The following is a 19,086-nucleotide window of genomic DNA, read 5'->3' as shown; positions in this document are numbered from 1 at the left end:
CTTCTTATGAATCCTAACTGAAGACCTGATAAGATTATCAGGGGTGCAATTAGGTCCCCTCTTAATCTTCACTGCTCAAAGGAAGACAACCCCAGGCTACCCAATCTTCCCTTGTATCTCAGACTATCTAGCCTGGCAGCATCCTAGTACACCTCCTCTCCACCATCTATCGCATTCCTTCTCCTGCATGTCATGTTTCAAACTAATCGCATACTACACCTGAAAATATTATTTTCTGAAATTAATCTAATGTATATTTGAATAAATTAATGCTGATAATGTAATAGGGAGTCTGTTCTGTAGATCCACTACTTAATTAAACATAAGTAACCACAGTTGCAAACATACCTTCCATTGAGTGCTGGCCATATCATACTGTTGTTGAAAAGGTAACAGCTACATGACCTACATTCACTGAGGAGTAGATAATCTTAAAAACAGCAATCATGCAAATGCTGAAGTATCTCTTTTTCAATGTTGCACATGCCCAATTTACTCCACAGAATCTGATCCCTCCAATCCCACAATCACCCCATTTGCTTGCTTCTGTATCCTTTCTTGAAGTGTGGTGGCTGGAATAGTACACAGAATTCTCTGAACAAATACACCAACCATTTATTAAGTGGCAGAATTATCTCACCAGTATCAGTACATCCTGGTATAGCTTACAAACATTATTACCATTCTCATGAGATAGATTGCTGTACAGCTAGCAAGATCCAGTCCAGCTCATTTCCAAGAGAGAGAAACTGTTTTTAACACAGAGTTTAAAGTAATTCAAATTTTGACTTATCTAATGAAATAGTAGAAAACTCTTAGTTGTTATAAATGCTTATATTATCCCTGATGGAGATTCAATTCCTTTCCTTCTGTTTTATTTTAAACTGCATAGAACTTTTCCACTGATGGTATAAAATCTGGTTAAGATTAATAAGAACTTCAATTTCTAAGATAGTGCCATTACTTTAAACTCCTTTTCTTAGGAATGCTCCTGAATTACCACAGCAAAACATTCGGAGCTTAATAGAAACTTCTTGCTCCAGTGACTCCTAGTTCAAATCGAAAACGAAAGTGGGAGTCTGGAAAGGTCTCCCCAATACCTTAGAGGAGTGCCCTCCAAGTGACTTCCCCTCACTTGCAATTATGGGTATAGTAGTTTTTATAAAAAGTAATTGTTAACTCCAAACAAATAGACAATTCCATATAATTTCAAAAGCCCATACATGCTGCAAACAATTTCATCACAGTATCAAAATAATTTATTAAGTCACGGGCTTGAATTTAAAAGCACCACATTACTGTACAGGTCAATGAACAAATCACTTGTGTTTCAACTCTTGACATCAGAGAAGGAAAACATATTGCCTTGGGACAAATTCTCTGCATTACATCCAAAGGAAGTCTTGGAGATTACAATCAAAGTCCAGCTTTGTCAATGTAGTGTTGTAAAACACAGATTTGTGATGACAATTCAAACATTTCTAGAGCCTTGATCTCAACAAGAAAGTTATGGCAGTGTTAGAGCAGCAAATTATTCTGATAGCTGACAGCCTTTTTGGGACAAAAATCAGCAAAATAAACAGTGCATTGAACAATAGTGCCCAATATGTAGGTCAAGCCTCAATTCAAGTAATATTCCCTATTTTGATCATGGTTACACCTAATAACACGAGAACTGTACAGGCAGCAATCCGTACATTCAGTGACCTTACACTCTGCAACAAGCATCCATCCTATAACATCAGAGATTATCACAACAAAACTGAGCATTAGCGTTACAACCTCATTCCAAATAGTGAATTTCGATTCAAACTCAGTTAATTCACCATGTAGACAGTCATCGAAAATGCAGGTTAGCCAAAGAAGACGGTAATGAACTCAACAATGACCAAAATAATTAATCATTTTAAATTGTTTTTTTTTTAGAAACAAAATAAATTGCAAACTCTTACCTAATTAAAATCATTTCAGAAGTCTTAACTGAAATAAACTACTCTTCACTAACTATTCCAAGCTTTCAAATTTGAAGAGAGAAGGGTCAATGGACCTATCAAACAAATTGCTTACTCGGAATGAAGTATCGAATACCACAAATTAGAGCTAAAGAAATTTGGGACAGTCCAAGATGAGGAGAGATTATTGTATATTTTTTACAGTCATAAATGCACCTGTGGCCACAGTGCAGGCAGGCTGTGCTTGTGCAACTATTCTTGGCACCCAGTCAGTAACATCAGAGGTTGTAGGGTTTTGAGGATAAGTAGGTATGTGAGAATCATTCAATTGCTGGTAATTCAGTGCATTCCCTCATCCTCCCAAACTCAGGTTTAGCTTCTGTCCAACCATCATTCTAAATGGTACCTTGATACTTTAAGTATTCTGCTTTATGTCTCCTTGTTTTCATAGGTCTAGCAGTAGGACACTAAAGAATGCTAGAGAAATTCCAACAGCAATGCTTCAATCATATCCTCCAGATTCAATGGCAGCACAGTCGAACGAATGACATGATCATCCATGCAACGGTGTTCCTCAGAAAGCAGAAAAGTATAGTTGAGATCACAACTAGGTTGGACATGATCTAATCGAATAGGTTGAGGGATGTTCTGCTCCTACGTCAGACGTTCCTTTATCCTTCATGAAGCCAGCACAAGCATTCAGACAAAGCACTTGCAAAATCAACTTCAATGGTATAGATCCTCACTCCAGATGGCTGAAAATGATGTGTCTCCCCACCAGGTCCTATTCTCTCATCCGTCAACTTGTCCATCAAGCTGAACATTTTAAACCCAACATCTTAATTTTGAGATAGAGTGGCAACAGATAGGGAAAGAAAGTAAAGCAAACTCCTGACTCCAAATCCCGTGGTTATGGGAAATCCTGCCTCATGTGTCCAAAGTTCCATGGGTTGAGAATCAACTGTTCGGTCAAATGGAGACCAAGGCAGATACTCAAGATTCTGAACATGTATCACTCTCGAACTGAGGGATAACCAAGATGATGGCATCTGTGTTTTCTGTTTTGCTCAATAATAGTATCTTCTTCAAATGCGTCTGCCTGCTGTGCAACTCAATGACTCATCACCCTCCTGAAATTTCACACTTGCATTGTGTAGGAAGTCCGGTCAAACCACCATAAAAGGAATAACAGAGGAGATGTCTACTTCACCCAGTTCTTACAAAACAGAATAGTTTTTGACAAGAGAAATCAGAGCTACCTGAAATAAAAGCAAAACATTGATGCTGGAAATCTGAAACAAAAGTAGAAAATGCTGGAGACACTCAGCAAGTCTGACAACATCGGTGGAAACAGAAAGAGTTGATGTTTCGAGTCAGATGTGGCCATTCTTCAAAATGTTATGTCGGGTGGAAGATGAAATGGCAAGCTAGGGAACATCGGAATAGAAGGTGTAATAAGATCCAATATCTAACAGTATATACAACTATAAAGAAATTAAATATTGTCATGAAATGAGTTGCAGATCTAAAATCCTGCACGTTTCTGAGCATACATCACAGCATTTCACCAAAAAGGATTCTTTTAAATTCTTGAGAAGATTCGTAGCTCGGTTTGTGGATGCAGTCGTGGACTCGTTGACCAAGCCATTCGCTACACCAGTTTGGTGAACAGATCCACAACTTCAATTGTCTTCAAGTTCAGTGACCATACAGAACATTAACATGGAATCATGGGAGTACAAAGAATACAAGAAAACACATCGCACTCAGTAATGGCAAGGGAGAGGAACCACCTAAAAATTATTTTTAACAAGGATTTACATGACAGAATGTTGTTGGAATCCCTACCAGTGACAGGGTATTAAATAAATAGAAAAAGTTATTAGAAAAGATAAATAGAAAATAATGATATGATTGGGCAGTATTGTCATGGCTTTATAAAGGGAAATCATGTTGATCTGTTGGAGTTTTGTTTTTGAGGATGTTACTTGTAGCATAGGTGAAGAAGCAGAAGTGCTGTATTCAGATTTTCAGAAGGCTTTTGATAAAATCACACACGAAAGTTTGCAAAGAAAATTAGGGCGAATGGGATTGGGAGGTTGGGGTAACATGTTAGTATGGCTTGAAAATTGGTGATCAGACAGAAGAAATAAAAAAAGAGTAGGAATAAACGGATCATTCTTAGGACAGCAGGCTTTACGAGTGGAATACTATAAGGAGCTGTGCTGAGGCCACAGCTGTACACAATCTACATAATGGAGTTGGATGTGGGAACCGACCAAACGGAATTTGCAAATTTGGTGATGACACAAAGCTAAGTGGTAATGTAAGATGTGAGCAGGAGCCTCCAAGGGGACTTGAACAGGCTGAGAATGGGCAAGAACATAGCAAATGAAACATAATGTTGACAATTGTGGCATTATTTACTTTGAAAGAAAGAACATTTCTTAAATGCTGAGAAGGTGCTGATGTCCAACGTTACTAAAAGCTATGTTGCAGTTACAGATGGCAAGTAGGAAAGTAAATGGTGCATTTGTCTTCATCACATGGGGATTGAGTACCAAAGTAAAGATGTCTGACTGCAATTGTATACAGCCTTGGTGTAATAGTACCTGGAGTATTATGTACAGTGTTTGTTTCATATTATCACTGATGGAGTGCAATACAGCTTCTTTGGATTAATCCTTGGGATGGTGGGAGAGATTGAGGAAACTGAGTCTTTTTCCCTAGAGTTTCAAAAATTGAGAGTTTATCATATTTAAACTTATAAAATTCTTACAGCGTTGATATAGGGAGGATATTTCCCCTGGCTGGTATTTCTAGAACCAAGGAACAGTCTCAGAATCAGGATAGGACATTTAAGACTGAGATGAGGAGAAATTTCTTCATTTCAGAAGTTTTTAGAATTCTCTACCCAGCGGGCTGCGGAATCAGTAACCATGTACAACAGAGAAATCAATACATTTCTGGATGCAAAGTTAACAGGGGCAATGCAGATGTGCAGGGATGTGGCGTTGCGGTCCGCCATGATCTGTTTGAGTGCAAGAACAGGGGCTGAATGGCCTCCCTCCACATCCCTAATCCTCAGCACTAGTAATGTAATACATAACAAAAGGTATAAGTGTATTTCATTAGGTCAGGGAAACAAGTTGTTTTGCACCAATAATAAGTAATGAGACTGCCAAGAGATTTAACACTCTTCACCTCTATAATATAAATAACTGCCCCATAGCTCTTCCTAGTCCACCTTCTATACTATCTAACTTCTTAAATCTATTACCAGAGCCTAGGCATAAGCAAGTTGATAACTTTATAGCACTAATTAAATCTATAAATCAGTAGAAGTAATTTTGAAGGTCAAATTTTGTGCATCATACACCAAAGAGTTGCCTATTATTTCAAATGCAAAACAATCATAAAAGGTTACACGAAGGACGTCGATTTTTGCTATTATATGGAAACTCCCATTATTACACGTAATGCATCTGCTGATTTACCATGAACTACAGCAAGTGATCTGGAGATCTCAAATAAAAGTAGAATCAATCTAAAGATGTGCAGGTCAGGGTGAATTAGCCATGCTAAATTGCCAATAGTGTTAGGTGCATAAGTCAGATAGAAATGGGTCTGGTGAGTTACCCTTTGGAGGGTCAGTGTGGACTTGTTGGGCTGAATGGCCTGTTTCCACACTGTAGATAATCTAATCTAGAAAGTGCTGGATAAACCCAGGAGGTCAGGCAGCATCGGTGGAAACAGAAGCAGAGTTAACAGTTTTTAACAGATGACTGTTGAGTTTAGCCGAATAGGAACTATTGCAAGATCTGACCAATATCAATTTAAAGCATTTATAACTTGTGCACAGTATACTTCTCATACCAGTGTATTCAAATAGTCAAAAGGGAATGGTGGCATGGTGGTAATGTCACTGGACAAGAACTTTAGCACTGGATAAAGAAATTCACTAGAGCTGGTGCAATGCAAATGCAATTAGTTAATATGCACTATAAAACTATTGTTAGTAATAGAGTCATAAAGCTACCATCGATTATGGTAAAAACCCAACTGGTTCATTAATGTATTTTAGGGCATGCTTAACTGATCTATCCTTAACCAGTCTGAACTGCACGTAACGTCAGATCTACAGCAATAACGGACTGTAAATGCTCTCTGCATTGGCCTCCCAAGCCACTCAATTCAAGAGTAATTAAGTCAGAAGTCACACAACACCAGATTATAGTCCAACAGGTTTATTTGAAATCACACGCTTTGAGTGTTGCTCCTTTGTCAGATGAAATGGAGGGAAGCACACAGGCACAGAATTGATAGACAGACAGATAATGGTAAGATAATTCCAGGTCATTAAGAGTGGCAACAGCAAAGTACAAATTATTTGAGTGGAGTATCAACAGACTGAATAACAAGTTTTTGCAGGTGATCAAAAATGTCAAACGGTGTGAGTAAAATGTGAAAATACTCATTTTATTCCAGTCATTTGGCTTGTCTCTAGCACCAACTTATTTTTGATTATTTGTAATTATCTCTCTGCCATATTTAATCGGTTCATAGTTCATCCCTCACTTGTTATTCACCTGTTGACACTTTACTCACACCATTTGAGACTTCTGATTACCTGCAAAGACTTGTTATTCAGCGTGTCAACATTGCACTCATGCCATTTGTACTTATCTATTGACACTCTTAATTACCTGGAATTATCTTGCTATTCTCTCTCCAGTTCTCAATTCTTCCCTCCATTTCACCTGACGAAGGAACAGCATTTCACAAGCATGTGATTTCAAATAAATCTGTTCGACTATAATCTGGTATCATGTGACTTCTAAATTTGTCCAACTGAGTCCAACACCAGCACCTCCACATCAAGGGTAATTAGGGATGGGTGACAAAATGCTGCCCTGACTTTGATGCCCTGACCCCATATAAAAACGACTTATGTAGTTTTATGTAACTTTGTTTGCATAAAATGTAAACATCAACAACCAGTAATGGTTGTTTCCATATCATACCATCTTTTGTGCACAGGGAGCACTTTCTACATGGAAGTCCAAAGATGTGCAGGTCAGGTGACTTGGCCATGCTAAATAACCCATAGTGTTAGGTGCATTAGACAGAGGGAAATGGGTCTGGGTGGGTGTGGACTTGTTGGGCCGAAGGGCCTGTTTCCACACTGTAGGGAATCTAGTCTACTCTTAAAGTAGACGCCTTTATTGAGATAAAAACAAAGTGTGGAAGAAACTCAACAGGTCAAGGAGCATCTACAGAGAGAGAAACAGAGTTAAGTCATCCCATGCATCTTCATAATGCTGTTAAAAACTGTTAGCTCTGTTTCACTTTCCACAGATTAGATTCCTTAAGAGTGTGGAAACAGGTCCTTGACATTTTTCAGCCCAAAACTGGACATTGTTCAGATCTTGTAGTATTTGAACATGCTTCGGTATATGATGAGTCATAAATGGTGCTGAATATTGTGCAATCATTAGCAAACATTCCCACTTCTTACCTTACGATGTCAAAAAGACCATAGACATAGGAGACAGAAATTAGGCCAATCAGCCCATCGTGTCTGCTCTTCCATTCAATCATGGCTAATAAGTTTCTCAAGGAGAAAGTGAGGACTGCAGACGCTGGAGATCAGAGCTGATAATGTGTTGCTGGAAAAGCGCAGGTCAGGAAGCATCCAAGGAACAGGAGATTCCTGAAGAAGGGCTTATGCCAGAAAAGTCGATTCTCCTGTTCCTTGGATGCTGCCTGACCTGCTACGCTTTTCCAGCAACACATTTTCAGCTCTAATAAGTTTCTCAACCCCATTATCCCCATAACCCTTGATCCTCTTGATACTCAAGAACCTATGTAGCTCAGTCTTAAATATACTGAATGACCTGGCCTCCACAGCCTTCTGTGGCAATGAATTCCATAGATTCACCACTCTCTGGCTGAAGAAGTTTCTCCTTATCTCAGTTCTAAAAAGGTCTTCCCTTACTCTTTGACTATACCCTGGGGTCCTAGTCTCTTCTACCACAGGAAACATCTTCCCATCATCCACTCTGTCCAGCCATTCAGTATTCTGTATGTTTCAATTACATCCCCCCCTCATCCTTCTAAACTCCAAGTATAAACCCAGAGTCCTCAAATGTTCATCTTTTGTTAAGCTTTCCATTTCTGGGACCATTCTCATGAAGCTCTTCTGAACACACTGCAGGGCCAGTACATCCTTCCTGAGATATGGGGCCCAAATCTGCAAACACTACTCCAAATCTGGTCTGACTAGAGCCTTATAGAGCCTCAGAAGTACATCACTGCTTTGATATTAAAGTCCTCTCAAAATAAATGCCAGAACTGGATGTCTTGAAATGCATAAAAGGTGGATAAATCCCCAGGACCTGATCAGCTGTACCCTAGAACTCTGTGGGAAGCCAGAGAAGTGATTGCTGGGCCTCTTGCTGAGATATTTGTATCATCGATAGTCACAGGTGAGGTGCCGGACGACTGGAGGGGGGCTAACGTGGTGCCAGTCTTTAAGAAGGATAGTAAGGACAAGCCAGGGAACTATAGACCAGTGAGCCTAACGTTGGTGGTGGGCACAGGATGTACATGTTATTGGAAAGGCAAGGACTGATTAGGGATAGTCAACATGGCTTTGTGCGTACAAAATCATGTCTCACAAACTTGATTGAGTTTTTTGAAGTAGTAACAAAGAGGAATGATGACGGCAGAGCAGTAGATGTGATCTATGTGGACTTCAGTAAGGCATTTGTCAAGGTTCCCCATGGGAGACTGGTTAGCAAGGTTAGATTTCACGGAATACACGGAGAACTCGCCATTTGGAGAATGGTAGAAGACAGAGGGTGGTGGCGGAGGGTTGTTTTTCAGACTGGAGGCCTATGACCAGTGGAGTGCCACAAGGATCTGTGCTGGGTCCTCTACTTTTTGTCATTTACATAAATGATTTGGATGCGAGCATGAGAGGTATAGTTAGTAAGTTTGCAGATGACACCAAAATTGAAGGTGTAGTGGACAGCGAAGAGGGTTACCTCAGATTACAACAGGATCTTGATCAGATAGGCCAATGTACCGAGAAGTGGCAGATGGAGTTCAATTCAGATAAATGTGAGGTGCTGCATTTTGGGAAAGCAAATATTAGCAGGACTTATACACTTAATGGTAAAGTCCTCAAGTGTGTTGCTGAACAAAGATCTTGGAGTGCAGGTTCATAGCTCATTGAAAGTGGAGTCGCAGGTAGATAGGATAGTGAAGAAGGCATTTGGTATGCTTTCTTTTATTGGTCAGAGTATTGAGTCCCTGGGGTCGGGGAGTCCACAACTAGACTGCATAGGTTTAGGGTGAGAGGAGAAAGATACAAAAGGGACCCAAGGGGCATCTTTTTCACGCAGAGGATGGTACGTGTATGGAATGAGCTGCCAGAGGATGTGGTGGAGGCTGGTATAATTGCAACATTTAAGAGGCATTTGGATGGGTCTATGAATAGGAAGGGTTTGGAGGGAGATAGGCCGGGTGCTGGCAGGTGGGGCGAGACTGGGTTGGGATATCTGGTCGGCATGGACAGGTTGGACCGAAGGGTATGTTTCCATGCTGTACATCTCTATAACATGGAGTCAGTAGTCGGAAGGCAAATACAATCTGCAAGTCTATCTTGAGAGAATCCTGGACTAGAACTCAAGTCTCTTTGCACTTCAGACTTTTGAATTTTCTGCCCATTTAGAAAACAGTTCATGCCATTTTTCCTACCAAAGTACATGACCTCACATTTTCCCATATTGTATTCCATCTTCCACTTCTTTGCCTACTCCCTAACCTGTCCAAATCATACTGCAGCTTCCCGCCTCCTCAATGCTACCTGTCACTTTACAGATCTTTATATAGTCTACAAACTTTGCCAGTTCATCCTTCCTGAGATATGGGGCCCAAATCTGCAAACACTACTCCAAAAGTGGTCTGACTAGAGCCTTAGTATCTTCATCTAGATCATTCATGTTTAAAGTGAAAAGTTGTGGTCCCAACACTGAGCCCTGCGGAACACACCTTGTTACTGGCTTCCATCCTGAGAAGGACCCTTTTATTCTCTCTCTGCTTTCTACCAGACATCCAAGCTTCTATTCAACCTTGCACCTTGCCTCTGACACCATGGGCCCTTATCTTACTCAGTAACCTCCTGTGCAACACCTTGTCAAAGGCCTCTTCGAGTCCACGTGGATAACATCCATTGGCTGTCCTTGGTCTGACCTGCTCATTAATTCTTCAAAGAATTCTAGCAGATTTTTCAGGCATGACCTCCCCTTGATGAAACCGTGCTGACTTTGCCCTATTCTACCATACACTTCCATGTATTCAGAAATCTCATCCTTCACAATGGATTCCAGGATCTTACCCACAACTAAGGTTAGGCTAATCGGTCTGTAATTTTCTGTCTTTTGCCTTGCTACCTTTTTAAACAGGGGTGTCACATTAGCGATTTTCCAATCCTCTGGGATCCTCCTAGCGATTCCCGAAAGATCACCACTAACACCTCCACCATCTCTTCAGCCATTTCCCTCAGAACTAGAGGGTGTAGATCCTCTTGTCCAGGTGATTTATCTACCTTTAGGCCATTCAGTTTTCTAGCACCTTCTCAGTGGTGATGGCCGCCATACTCAGCTCTGTCCCCCCCCAACTCTTGACTTTTTGGGATATTACTTGTGTCATCTACCATGAAGAACAGCAATTATTCAATTCCTCAGCCATTTCCTTGGTTCCTAACACTATGTCTCCAGTGTCATTTTCCAGCGGCCCAATGTCCACTTTTATCTCTCTGAAGAAACTCTTGCAGTCTCCCTTAAATTACTGGCTAGCTTTCCCTCATATTTAATCTTTTCCCTCTTTGTTTTTTTGTTACCCCCTTTGGTCTTTGTAAGCCCCCCACTGCCCTTCACTACATTGCATGCTTTCTCTTTTGCTTTTATGCTATTCCTGACTTCCCTAGTCAGCCATGGTTGCCTCGTGCTCGCTGTGCCACGTTTCTTTTTCCTCAGGATGAATCTCTGCTGTGCCTCCTGAATTACACCCAGAAACCCCTGCCATTGTTGTAATACTGTCTTTCCTGCTAGGCTCCACGCCCAGTCAATTCTGCCCAGCTCCTCCCTTACGCCTCTGTAGTTGCATTTATTCAGCCATAAAAAACTTACCTCTGATTCCACCTTCTCCCTCTCAAATTGCAGAGTAAATTCTATCATGTTATGGCCACTATCTCTGAAGGGTTCCTTCACCTTAAACTCCCTGATTCCATCTGCCTTATGGGAGAACCCTAAATCCAGTATTGCCTGTTCCCTAGTGGGCTCCACCACAAGCTGCTCCAAAAAGCCATCTCACAGACATTCCACAAACTCCTTTTCTTGCGAAGCACTACCAACCCGATTTTCCCAGTCCACCTGCATATTGCAATCCCTTGTGATCACGAGTTGCTTTTCTATCTCCTGGTGTATCTTGCGCCTCAGCTCCCGACTACTATTTGTGGCCTATACATGATTCCAACTATGGTTTTTTAAACCTTGGTGGTTCCTAAATTCAACCCACAGAGATTTTACTCCATCTGACCCTACTTCATTTCTTACTATTGATTTAATTTCGTTAGTTACTATTAAAGCAATCCCACGCCCCCTACCCAACAGCCTATCTTTTCAATAGGATGCATATCCTTGAATATGCAGCTCCCAGTCCTGATACCCTTGCAGCCAGGTCTCCGTGATGGGCACCACATCATACCTGCCAATTTCAATCTGTGCCACAAGCTCATTTACCTTCTTCCTTATAATGCGTATATTCAGATATAACACCGTCAGTCCTCTATTAACCATCCCTCTTCTCATTATCATTTGTTTGTTCAGTTTGCTTGAAGTTTAATTGCTAAACCTTTCCATACACTTTGGTTATTAATGAAGCAACTGAAGACCTCAGATACTACCCTGAAGAACTGCTACAGAGTTGAACTGAAGATGAGATGTCTGACCCCCAACAACCAGCCTATGTACAGGATTCAAACTGCAAACTTTTCTGTGTCAGGTATGACTCCAAACAGCAGAGAGTTTGTCCCGATTCCAGTTTTGTTCAGGATCCTTAATGCCACACTTGGTCAAGGGCTGTCTTGGAGCTAGTGAGGACTGCGGATGCTGGAAAGTCAGAGTCAATAAAACGTGGAGCTGGAAAAGCACAACAGGCCAGGCAGCATCAGAGGAGCTGACACTTTGGGTAAGGGTTCTTCATCAGGACTGGGGAAAGGGAAAGGCTGAGAAATAAATGGAAGGAGGGGGATGGGGCTTGGGGAATGGTGGGTGGGATGGTGATAATGGGTGCAGGTAGGATTGTGATTGTGATTGGTCAGTGGGAAGGATGGAGTGGATAGGTGGGAAGGAAGGTAGACAGGTTAGTTCAGGTCAAGAGAGTGGGGCAGAGAGGAAGGGCTAGACTTGGAATGAAGTGGGGGGTGGGGAGAATTGAAAGTTGGTGAATTCTATGTTGAAGCCATATTGTTTTAAGCTCCTGTGGTGGATGATGAGGTGTTGATTAGATTAGATTCCTTCCAGTGTGGAAACAGGCCCTTCAGCCCAACAAGTCCACACTGACCCTCTCAAGACTAACCCACACAGACCCATTTCCCTCTGACTAATGTATCTAGCACTATGGGCAACTTAGCATGGCCAATTCACTTGACCTGCACATCTTTGGAGTGTGGGAGGAAACTGGAGCACCTGAAGGAAACACACAGACAGTCGCCCGAGGCTGGAATCGAACCTGGAACCCTGGTGCTGAGGGGCAGCAGTGCTAACCAATGAGCCACCGTGATGCCCTTCTTCCTCCAGTTTGAGTGTGGCCTTATTATGATGGTGGAGGCGGCCCAAGATGGACATGTCATTGGGGGAGTTGTGGGGTGGGGGTGTGAGGGGCTGGCAACCAGAAGGTGGATCTGATTGGAGCGTGTGGTCCATTGATGTTCCCTGAACCAGTCCCTGAGTTCATGCGTGGTCTCTCTGATATGGAGGACACCACATCAAAAGCAACAGATGCAATAAATCATTTATTTCTCAGTCCTCTTCCCACTCCCCAGTCCTGATGAAGGATCCCGACCTGAAACCTTGACACTCCTGCTGCTCTGATGCTGCTTTACCTGTCAAGGGCTGTCACCTCATCTCAGCATCTGAGGCATGTTATATCTTATGGACCCCAGAAATCTAAAACAAATCACTATTTTAAACACAGGTAAAGAAGGTTGCCATCAAATGCACGCTGGACCTTGTGCTCTGGATTGATGAATAGTTGCCTAGCATCTGGCTGCAGTGCAGCAGCAATGACCATTGCATTCTGGGTACACAATCTCACACAACACAGCCCCCATTTCATATTGGAACAATTCAACAATGTATAAAGTCCAAAGTATTGCTTCAGTTGTTTAAAGCTATAAAATTAATTTCAAATACTTGTCAGTCTTTCAGCTAGGGTTTCTCATCCTACTGCATGGATAACTGCTCTCTTAGCTCAATGAAATACAGAGCAGACAATATACATTTTCAAAATTTAGAGGCTTTAAGGAGCTGTGCCAATACTGCTGCCAAACAAACACACAGTTATTTTCAGGAAACTGTCACTCAGTCGTTATGCTTCAAATTGCAATACACAGAAAACGGTAGAACCCCTTAGCACCAACAATTCATTGTGGAATTTCAGCCTCAGGTTATATTGCCAATTCAAAATGGAATACTCACTGCCAAGAAAAACTATTCGGACAGGATACAACACCAGCACAGCAGTAACCATTTTCAATTGGGCAGCAGAGCTGCCAACATGGAAATGGCAAGAAAGCTGGAAGATCCAATACATAAACTTTGCAGGTTAAATGAGAACATCAGCAGAGTTTTGAAGTACATGCATTACAAAATGCAGGCACCATTACACAGGCTCACCAGTCTAAGCTCCCAATTTTGCAGCCCATATGCCACACCAGCAAGACTCCACACACCAGCGAAAACTCAGAAAATCAGTGCTTGCATACATTTACAAAATTTCTCTCAAAGTTCACAGATTCTAATTTAAAATCATACAATAAAGAGCAGAGAAGGAAACAAATCTTGTCAGTGCCAGCTCTCCAAAAAAGCTAACTTCAGGCTCTCGTGCCTTTCTTCATTGACCCGTGTATAACAGTTAAGGCTGACCCCAGAGTTTAGAACACTGATTGCTACAAATTTGTTGTTGAGCAATATTTAAAGCCAGTGAATCACTGTGAAATCTAGAGTGTTCCACGATTTGATCATTTGTAAAATCTAATCACTAAAACCCATTTGAGGCAGTAAAGTTATTTGAAAACAAAAGGCCACACTGCTTCAAAAAACCTGCAAAATCTGGTATAAACCACAATTTGGAACAGTTGCCTCAATTTGTTTGAATAAAGTTGCATTAATATCGAGCATTTGACATACTTAGGATGTTCCAAATTACAGACAATTAATTCCTTTGAAGTCCAATCATTGCTTTATTACAAGGAAATACAGTATAATTTATACATCGTTACATCCTGAGTATTGTATTAAATGAAGGTTAAAATTAAAGCAACTATAATATTTTTACTCCTACCTATAAAACTCTATTCGCATCTAAATGATTTCCTTTTGGAATGAAGATCATTTTAATTGGAGATGCTCATGTTGGACCTATATACAGACTAATGCATTAAAAATGTAATAACAATCAAATTTTGGCAGACATGAACCTCATTAAATATATTTAAAATATATTAAACAGTAAAAAGAAAACTTGTAATTAATAAATTAAATTGGGTTAATGTTTAGATTAATCTGTGATCAAACTGTTACTATATTTAAGCACTTCGCTTCTGAAAATAGTTATTGAGATACAAGGGAGACAATTTAAACACAAACATTATAACAAAATTGAAGCACAAAAAATATTAAAGACAATGTTTTAGACCAACACTGACAAACCTCCCACAAAGTATATTTTGGGCTTATTGCTGGACTCACCCTCCATCTCAGCAGTCCTACGCCAGCTAATGCGATAACTGTTGATTCCATTATTCGCCCATTTATTTAATTCAGAGCCATCTGCACAGTTTACTAAACAGGCTTTTTCAAAACAAAATGAAATTAAAATATTATATGGAATAGTTTGCTAAAATAGCAATGAATGGCTATAGCAACGAATGGAGAATGCAGTTCGTGAATTAGATATATTCAGACCCTCCCTCCCCTCCTTGCAACATCCCTGGACTTTATTTTTAAAAATACACGTAAACATTGCACATAGATTATATTTTGTGCATGGACTAGAAACAATCACAGCCATTAAATCTTGTAATTGTGATGCCTGAAACCAATGCTCCTTTCTACTCCCTTAATTATGTTAAAACAGCCCATCAATTAAAACCTGATTAGAATTTCTAAGATTAAGCAACTTGCACAATGCCAGCAACATCAACATCAGTGCCAGACTATCTTGAGTGTCCATTAGATTAAGGGAGGGAATGCTTAAGGAAAGGTTGCTTACATTACTTAAAACATACTCAAATTATTGGATAACTAACATTTTCCGGGCCTGAGTGTATCACCAGCACTGCTAACTGCAAAGCCTAGCAGAAGAGAATAAAAAGTGCCACAGTAGTAGCCCTGGTCAAGAAGGCCATTGACATAAAACCTGATTAATCCAGGCAACAGATACTGAAAAAGGATAAACCCTGAAACAGTGTCAGAAGCCACATTTTCAACTCTTCATTGGATTATACATTGAAAACAAACAAACAATACTTTACATGTGTCACAGTTAAGACCAGTGAGAAATGTGGCAGAAGTTACTGTACCTCCTGCAGTTTGTATATCAGACTCCAAAGGAAAGGACCCAGCTCTTGTCCCTCCTCACCAATACCTAAAGCCCCAATATAAACTCCAGTGGGACAGACCAATTGTTATCAATTACTATTCCCTTCTGTCTTTAGATCCTCTTTAAATGCTGAAAGTTTCTAACACCAATTCCTTAGCAATTTGAGCCAATTCTAAGTGACAAAAGAAAGCAAAAATCAAAAGCTACTTGCAAGCCAACAAATAAATTCACTTCAGTCCCTTTTCCTCCAATGTTTCTCACTTTTTTTTGTCTGCTTTCTAGTTGAGCTCAGTGTGTGCCTCTTGCACATGCATTCTGCTCTGACTAGCTTCTCCACAAGCTAAAAAAAAGTTATCTATAAAATTTTATTCAAATGTTGGTAAGAAAAACTTAACTTTGATTTCCATGTTCCTGCTTACCAAATGCTGAATGATTTTGAATGTTTTCCTGCACTAATAACAGGCAAGTATTTATTGAACCAACTATGTATCACTTTACACATGCCAGAAATTCTCTACCATACCTGTCAAACACAACTAAGCATCTAAGTTTATTGCAGTTAACACATCCTTTCTTTAAAAACTGTCTGAACCTATCCAATTTTATTTATGATTAATAGTTTCACTGCATAAGTAGATTGTTTTCGCCAAACCTTAAAGTAAAAAATGTACGAACTTACAAATTAGACTGATGCATAGTTTGATATTTTTAAAAATATAGAAATTGCAACAAAGCATAACTATCCTTTATCAGAAACAAAATATTAATATCACGAAGACACTGAAAATACATTAAGAATTTATAACTATTAATCCCATTTTAAATTTAAGTTGAATAATGCATCCTGTTGCTCTGTCCATAAGTGGAGGTTTATATGATCAAAACTTCTTAAGTATTGTAAACAACATAATTAAAAGGAATTACAAGTGCCAAGTACACACAAATAAATTGTGTTATTAACACATTAAATCTTGACACTATAGTACAAATACTGCATTCAGTAACGACTATCTATAAAGCACTTTTAACCTTGTCAAAGGTCCCAAAGTAGTTCACAGGTGTAGTTACAAACAAACGTTGACACTAAGCCACAAAGAAATATCAAAGTAGAAGGTTTTAAAAGGATTTTAAAGAAGGAAAGAGAACTGAAAAGGCTTGAGGAAGTAATCCCAGCATTCAAGGTCTTGGCAGTTGAAGGCAGCCACCAACAGGAAAATTACTAAAATCAGGGATGTTTAAGGGGTCAAGGTTAGACAGCACTTACACCCAGAAGATTACAGAAATCAGGGCTTTGCAGTGGAGAGTATTGAAAATAAGGATGAGAACTGTAAAAATCCGAGGTGTGAATGTAAGCAAACACAGATGATGGGCAAACATGACTTAGGAGAAGGAGAGGTTGGTGCAATCTCAAATCTTTGCAGGGTCTGTGAAACCAATACATTGGAATAATCAAGTCCAGAGATAACGAAAATGTGAATGGCAATTTCAACAGACAATTGCAAACTGAAACAAGGTGAAGTCTGGTAATGTTAAAGGTGGAAATAGGCAGTCATGGCGATGGTTTGAAGCTGATCCACAACCTATGTTTACATTAGCTCCTTTCAAAATAAACATAAATAATGAATTGAGGAGAAGCAAGAAATAAATTGTACTGAGAAGTTTTGGTCGGTTAATGTTCATAGCACCTACCATAAAAATGCGCAATTTTAGGGAATAAAGGTCGTTTCTTTTTTTAAAATGGGAAAAGGAACAGCGGAAGATGAAATCTAGAGTCGTTTCTATGCGGTTACTATGGGACTGTTTGGATCAGTGTTTTCCGTAGTGTGGCTGTGTAACGGTGACTGAAGAAGCGACACACCCACAGCAACAATTTTTATGTACTTCACAAAACGGGAGGCCAGGCTGAGCCCCAACATACACAAAAAAAACACCCTTTTGCAGAGGTACAATTGGGTTCAGGTTTATTGAGTTCGCTGCTGCAGAAACTCGACGTCAAACTCACCGGACAGCAGAGAGATGCAGACGGCAGTGGTCCTCATAGTAGTGGAACACGGCCCCGATCTCGAGCATCAGCAATGGAACGATTCCCCAGGAATGGAATGTGGTCCGGAGCATCGCCCGCTTGGAATTATGGGAATAGCATAGCCATTGGTCTAGAACAGAAGAGGGAATTGCAGACGGAGCCTTCACAGAGGAGATACGGGAAATAAACCAAAAGGAGAGAAAGGGATGGTGCAGACTTCACAAGTTGGGAGTACGGGTAGAGAGTCCGCAGGATACATGGGGGGAGATTGCACAAAATGAAGTGGGAGAACAACTGAAAATACAGCCTCGAAAGGGGCTGTGTGGAAAAAGGTCACAGAGAATGAAAACGTGGGAGAGGGATTACAGAGAATACTAATAAATGTACTAATAAACATTGTTCAAGACCTTAAATGATGATTATTTAGACAATGAATATCAGTAAACTATTCAAGTTCAGGAACCATCACAGTTAGACTTTGACCTTTATCAGTGGCAATTTTAACTCCCCAGCATAGGAGAATTGATTTAGCTTAAGTACACCACTCCTGCTCTTCTCGAAATCATTGACATCCGGACATTAATCTTATTATGGATAGGAATAAAAGAGTTCAGACACTTTAATCAAAAATAATAGAATATCGTTATGAATATATTTACCTCATTTTGTTGGCTGCCTATTGATTTACATCCATAAAACGGAATCCATTTAAAACTTTTAAAACTGCGTTTTAGATTCCTGGACCTGTTTATCACTGTGAATTTTGTTGCTTACAAGCTGAAGAGAGGCATTACCTAAAATTCAAGAATGTTGTGAGATTTCATCTGTTTATAGATGACTTATGGTTATTTTTTAAATATCTGTAGTCAGATATTCAATATATAGGAACTTCCAGGTGCTCTCTTCTGGGATTGAAGGAGAGCTGCACTATTGGAGGTGATGTCTTTTAGCTGAGATATTAAACTGAATCTGCCAGACCCAGTGATGTAAAGAATCCTATGACACGATTTCGAAGTCATCAGCAATGGACTCTGAAAAAAGTACTGGTGATTGATAAAATGTTGCATAAAATTGTATCCCCTTTCACTTTTGATCACACAGCACTGTCCCTTGCTGTGAAGGGCAGTGTTTGTCACTGGCCACCCGGGTGTTTTCCTATCTTCCTGGTGGTGAAGTACTGGTGATTGATAAAATGTTGCATAAAATTGTATCAGCTTG

The 19,086-nt window shown here is 40.1% G+C and overlaps 1 protein-coding gene across 4 annotated transcripts in view; it reads right to left on the bottom strand.

The window, feature by feature from the left end:
* Positions 1-18,787, bottom strand: part of sgce (sarcoglycan, epsilon) — an 80,312-nt gene extending 61,525 nt beyond the window's left edge. The window contains exons 1-3 of one of the 4 annotated variants that reach the window (XM_043689930.1): positions 18,528-18,787; positions 17,848-17,998; positions 14,993-15,094 (exon numbers count right to left, since the gene is read on the bottom strand). In XM_043689930.1, the coding sequence (XP_043545865.1) occupies positions 14,993-15,094; positions 17,848-17,884 (139 nt within the window). In that variant the 5' untranslated portion in view covers positions 17,885-17,998; positions 18,528-18,787. Of the gene's footprint in view, positions 1-14,992; positions 15,095-17,847; positions 18,164-18,527 lie in introns of those variants that run through there. The other 3 variants (XM_043689931.1, XM_043689932.1, XM_043689933.1) reach the window with 3 other exon arrangements.
* Positions 18,788-19,086: the final 299 nt, after the last annotated feature.

Source organism: Chiloscyllium plagiosum, chromosome 5 (genome assembly GCF_004010195.1).
Source record: "Chiloscyllium plagiosum isolate BGI_BamShark_2017 chromosome 5, ASM401019v2, whole genome shotgun sequence".
Lineage (NCBI taxonomy): Eukaryota > Metazoa > Chordata > Chondrichthyes > Orectolobiformes > Hemiscylliidae > Chiloscyllium > Chiloscyllium plagiosum.
The sequence above is the reverse complement of the archived record's forward strand: the minus strand, read 5'-3'. Positions and strand labels throughout refer to the sequence as shown.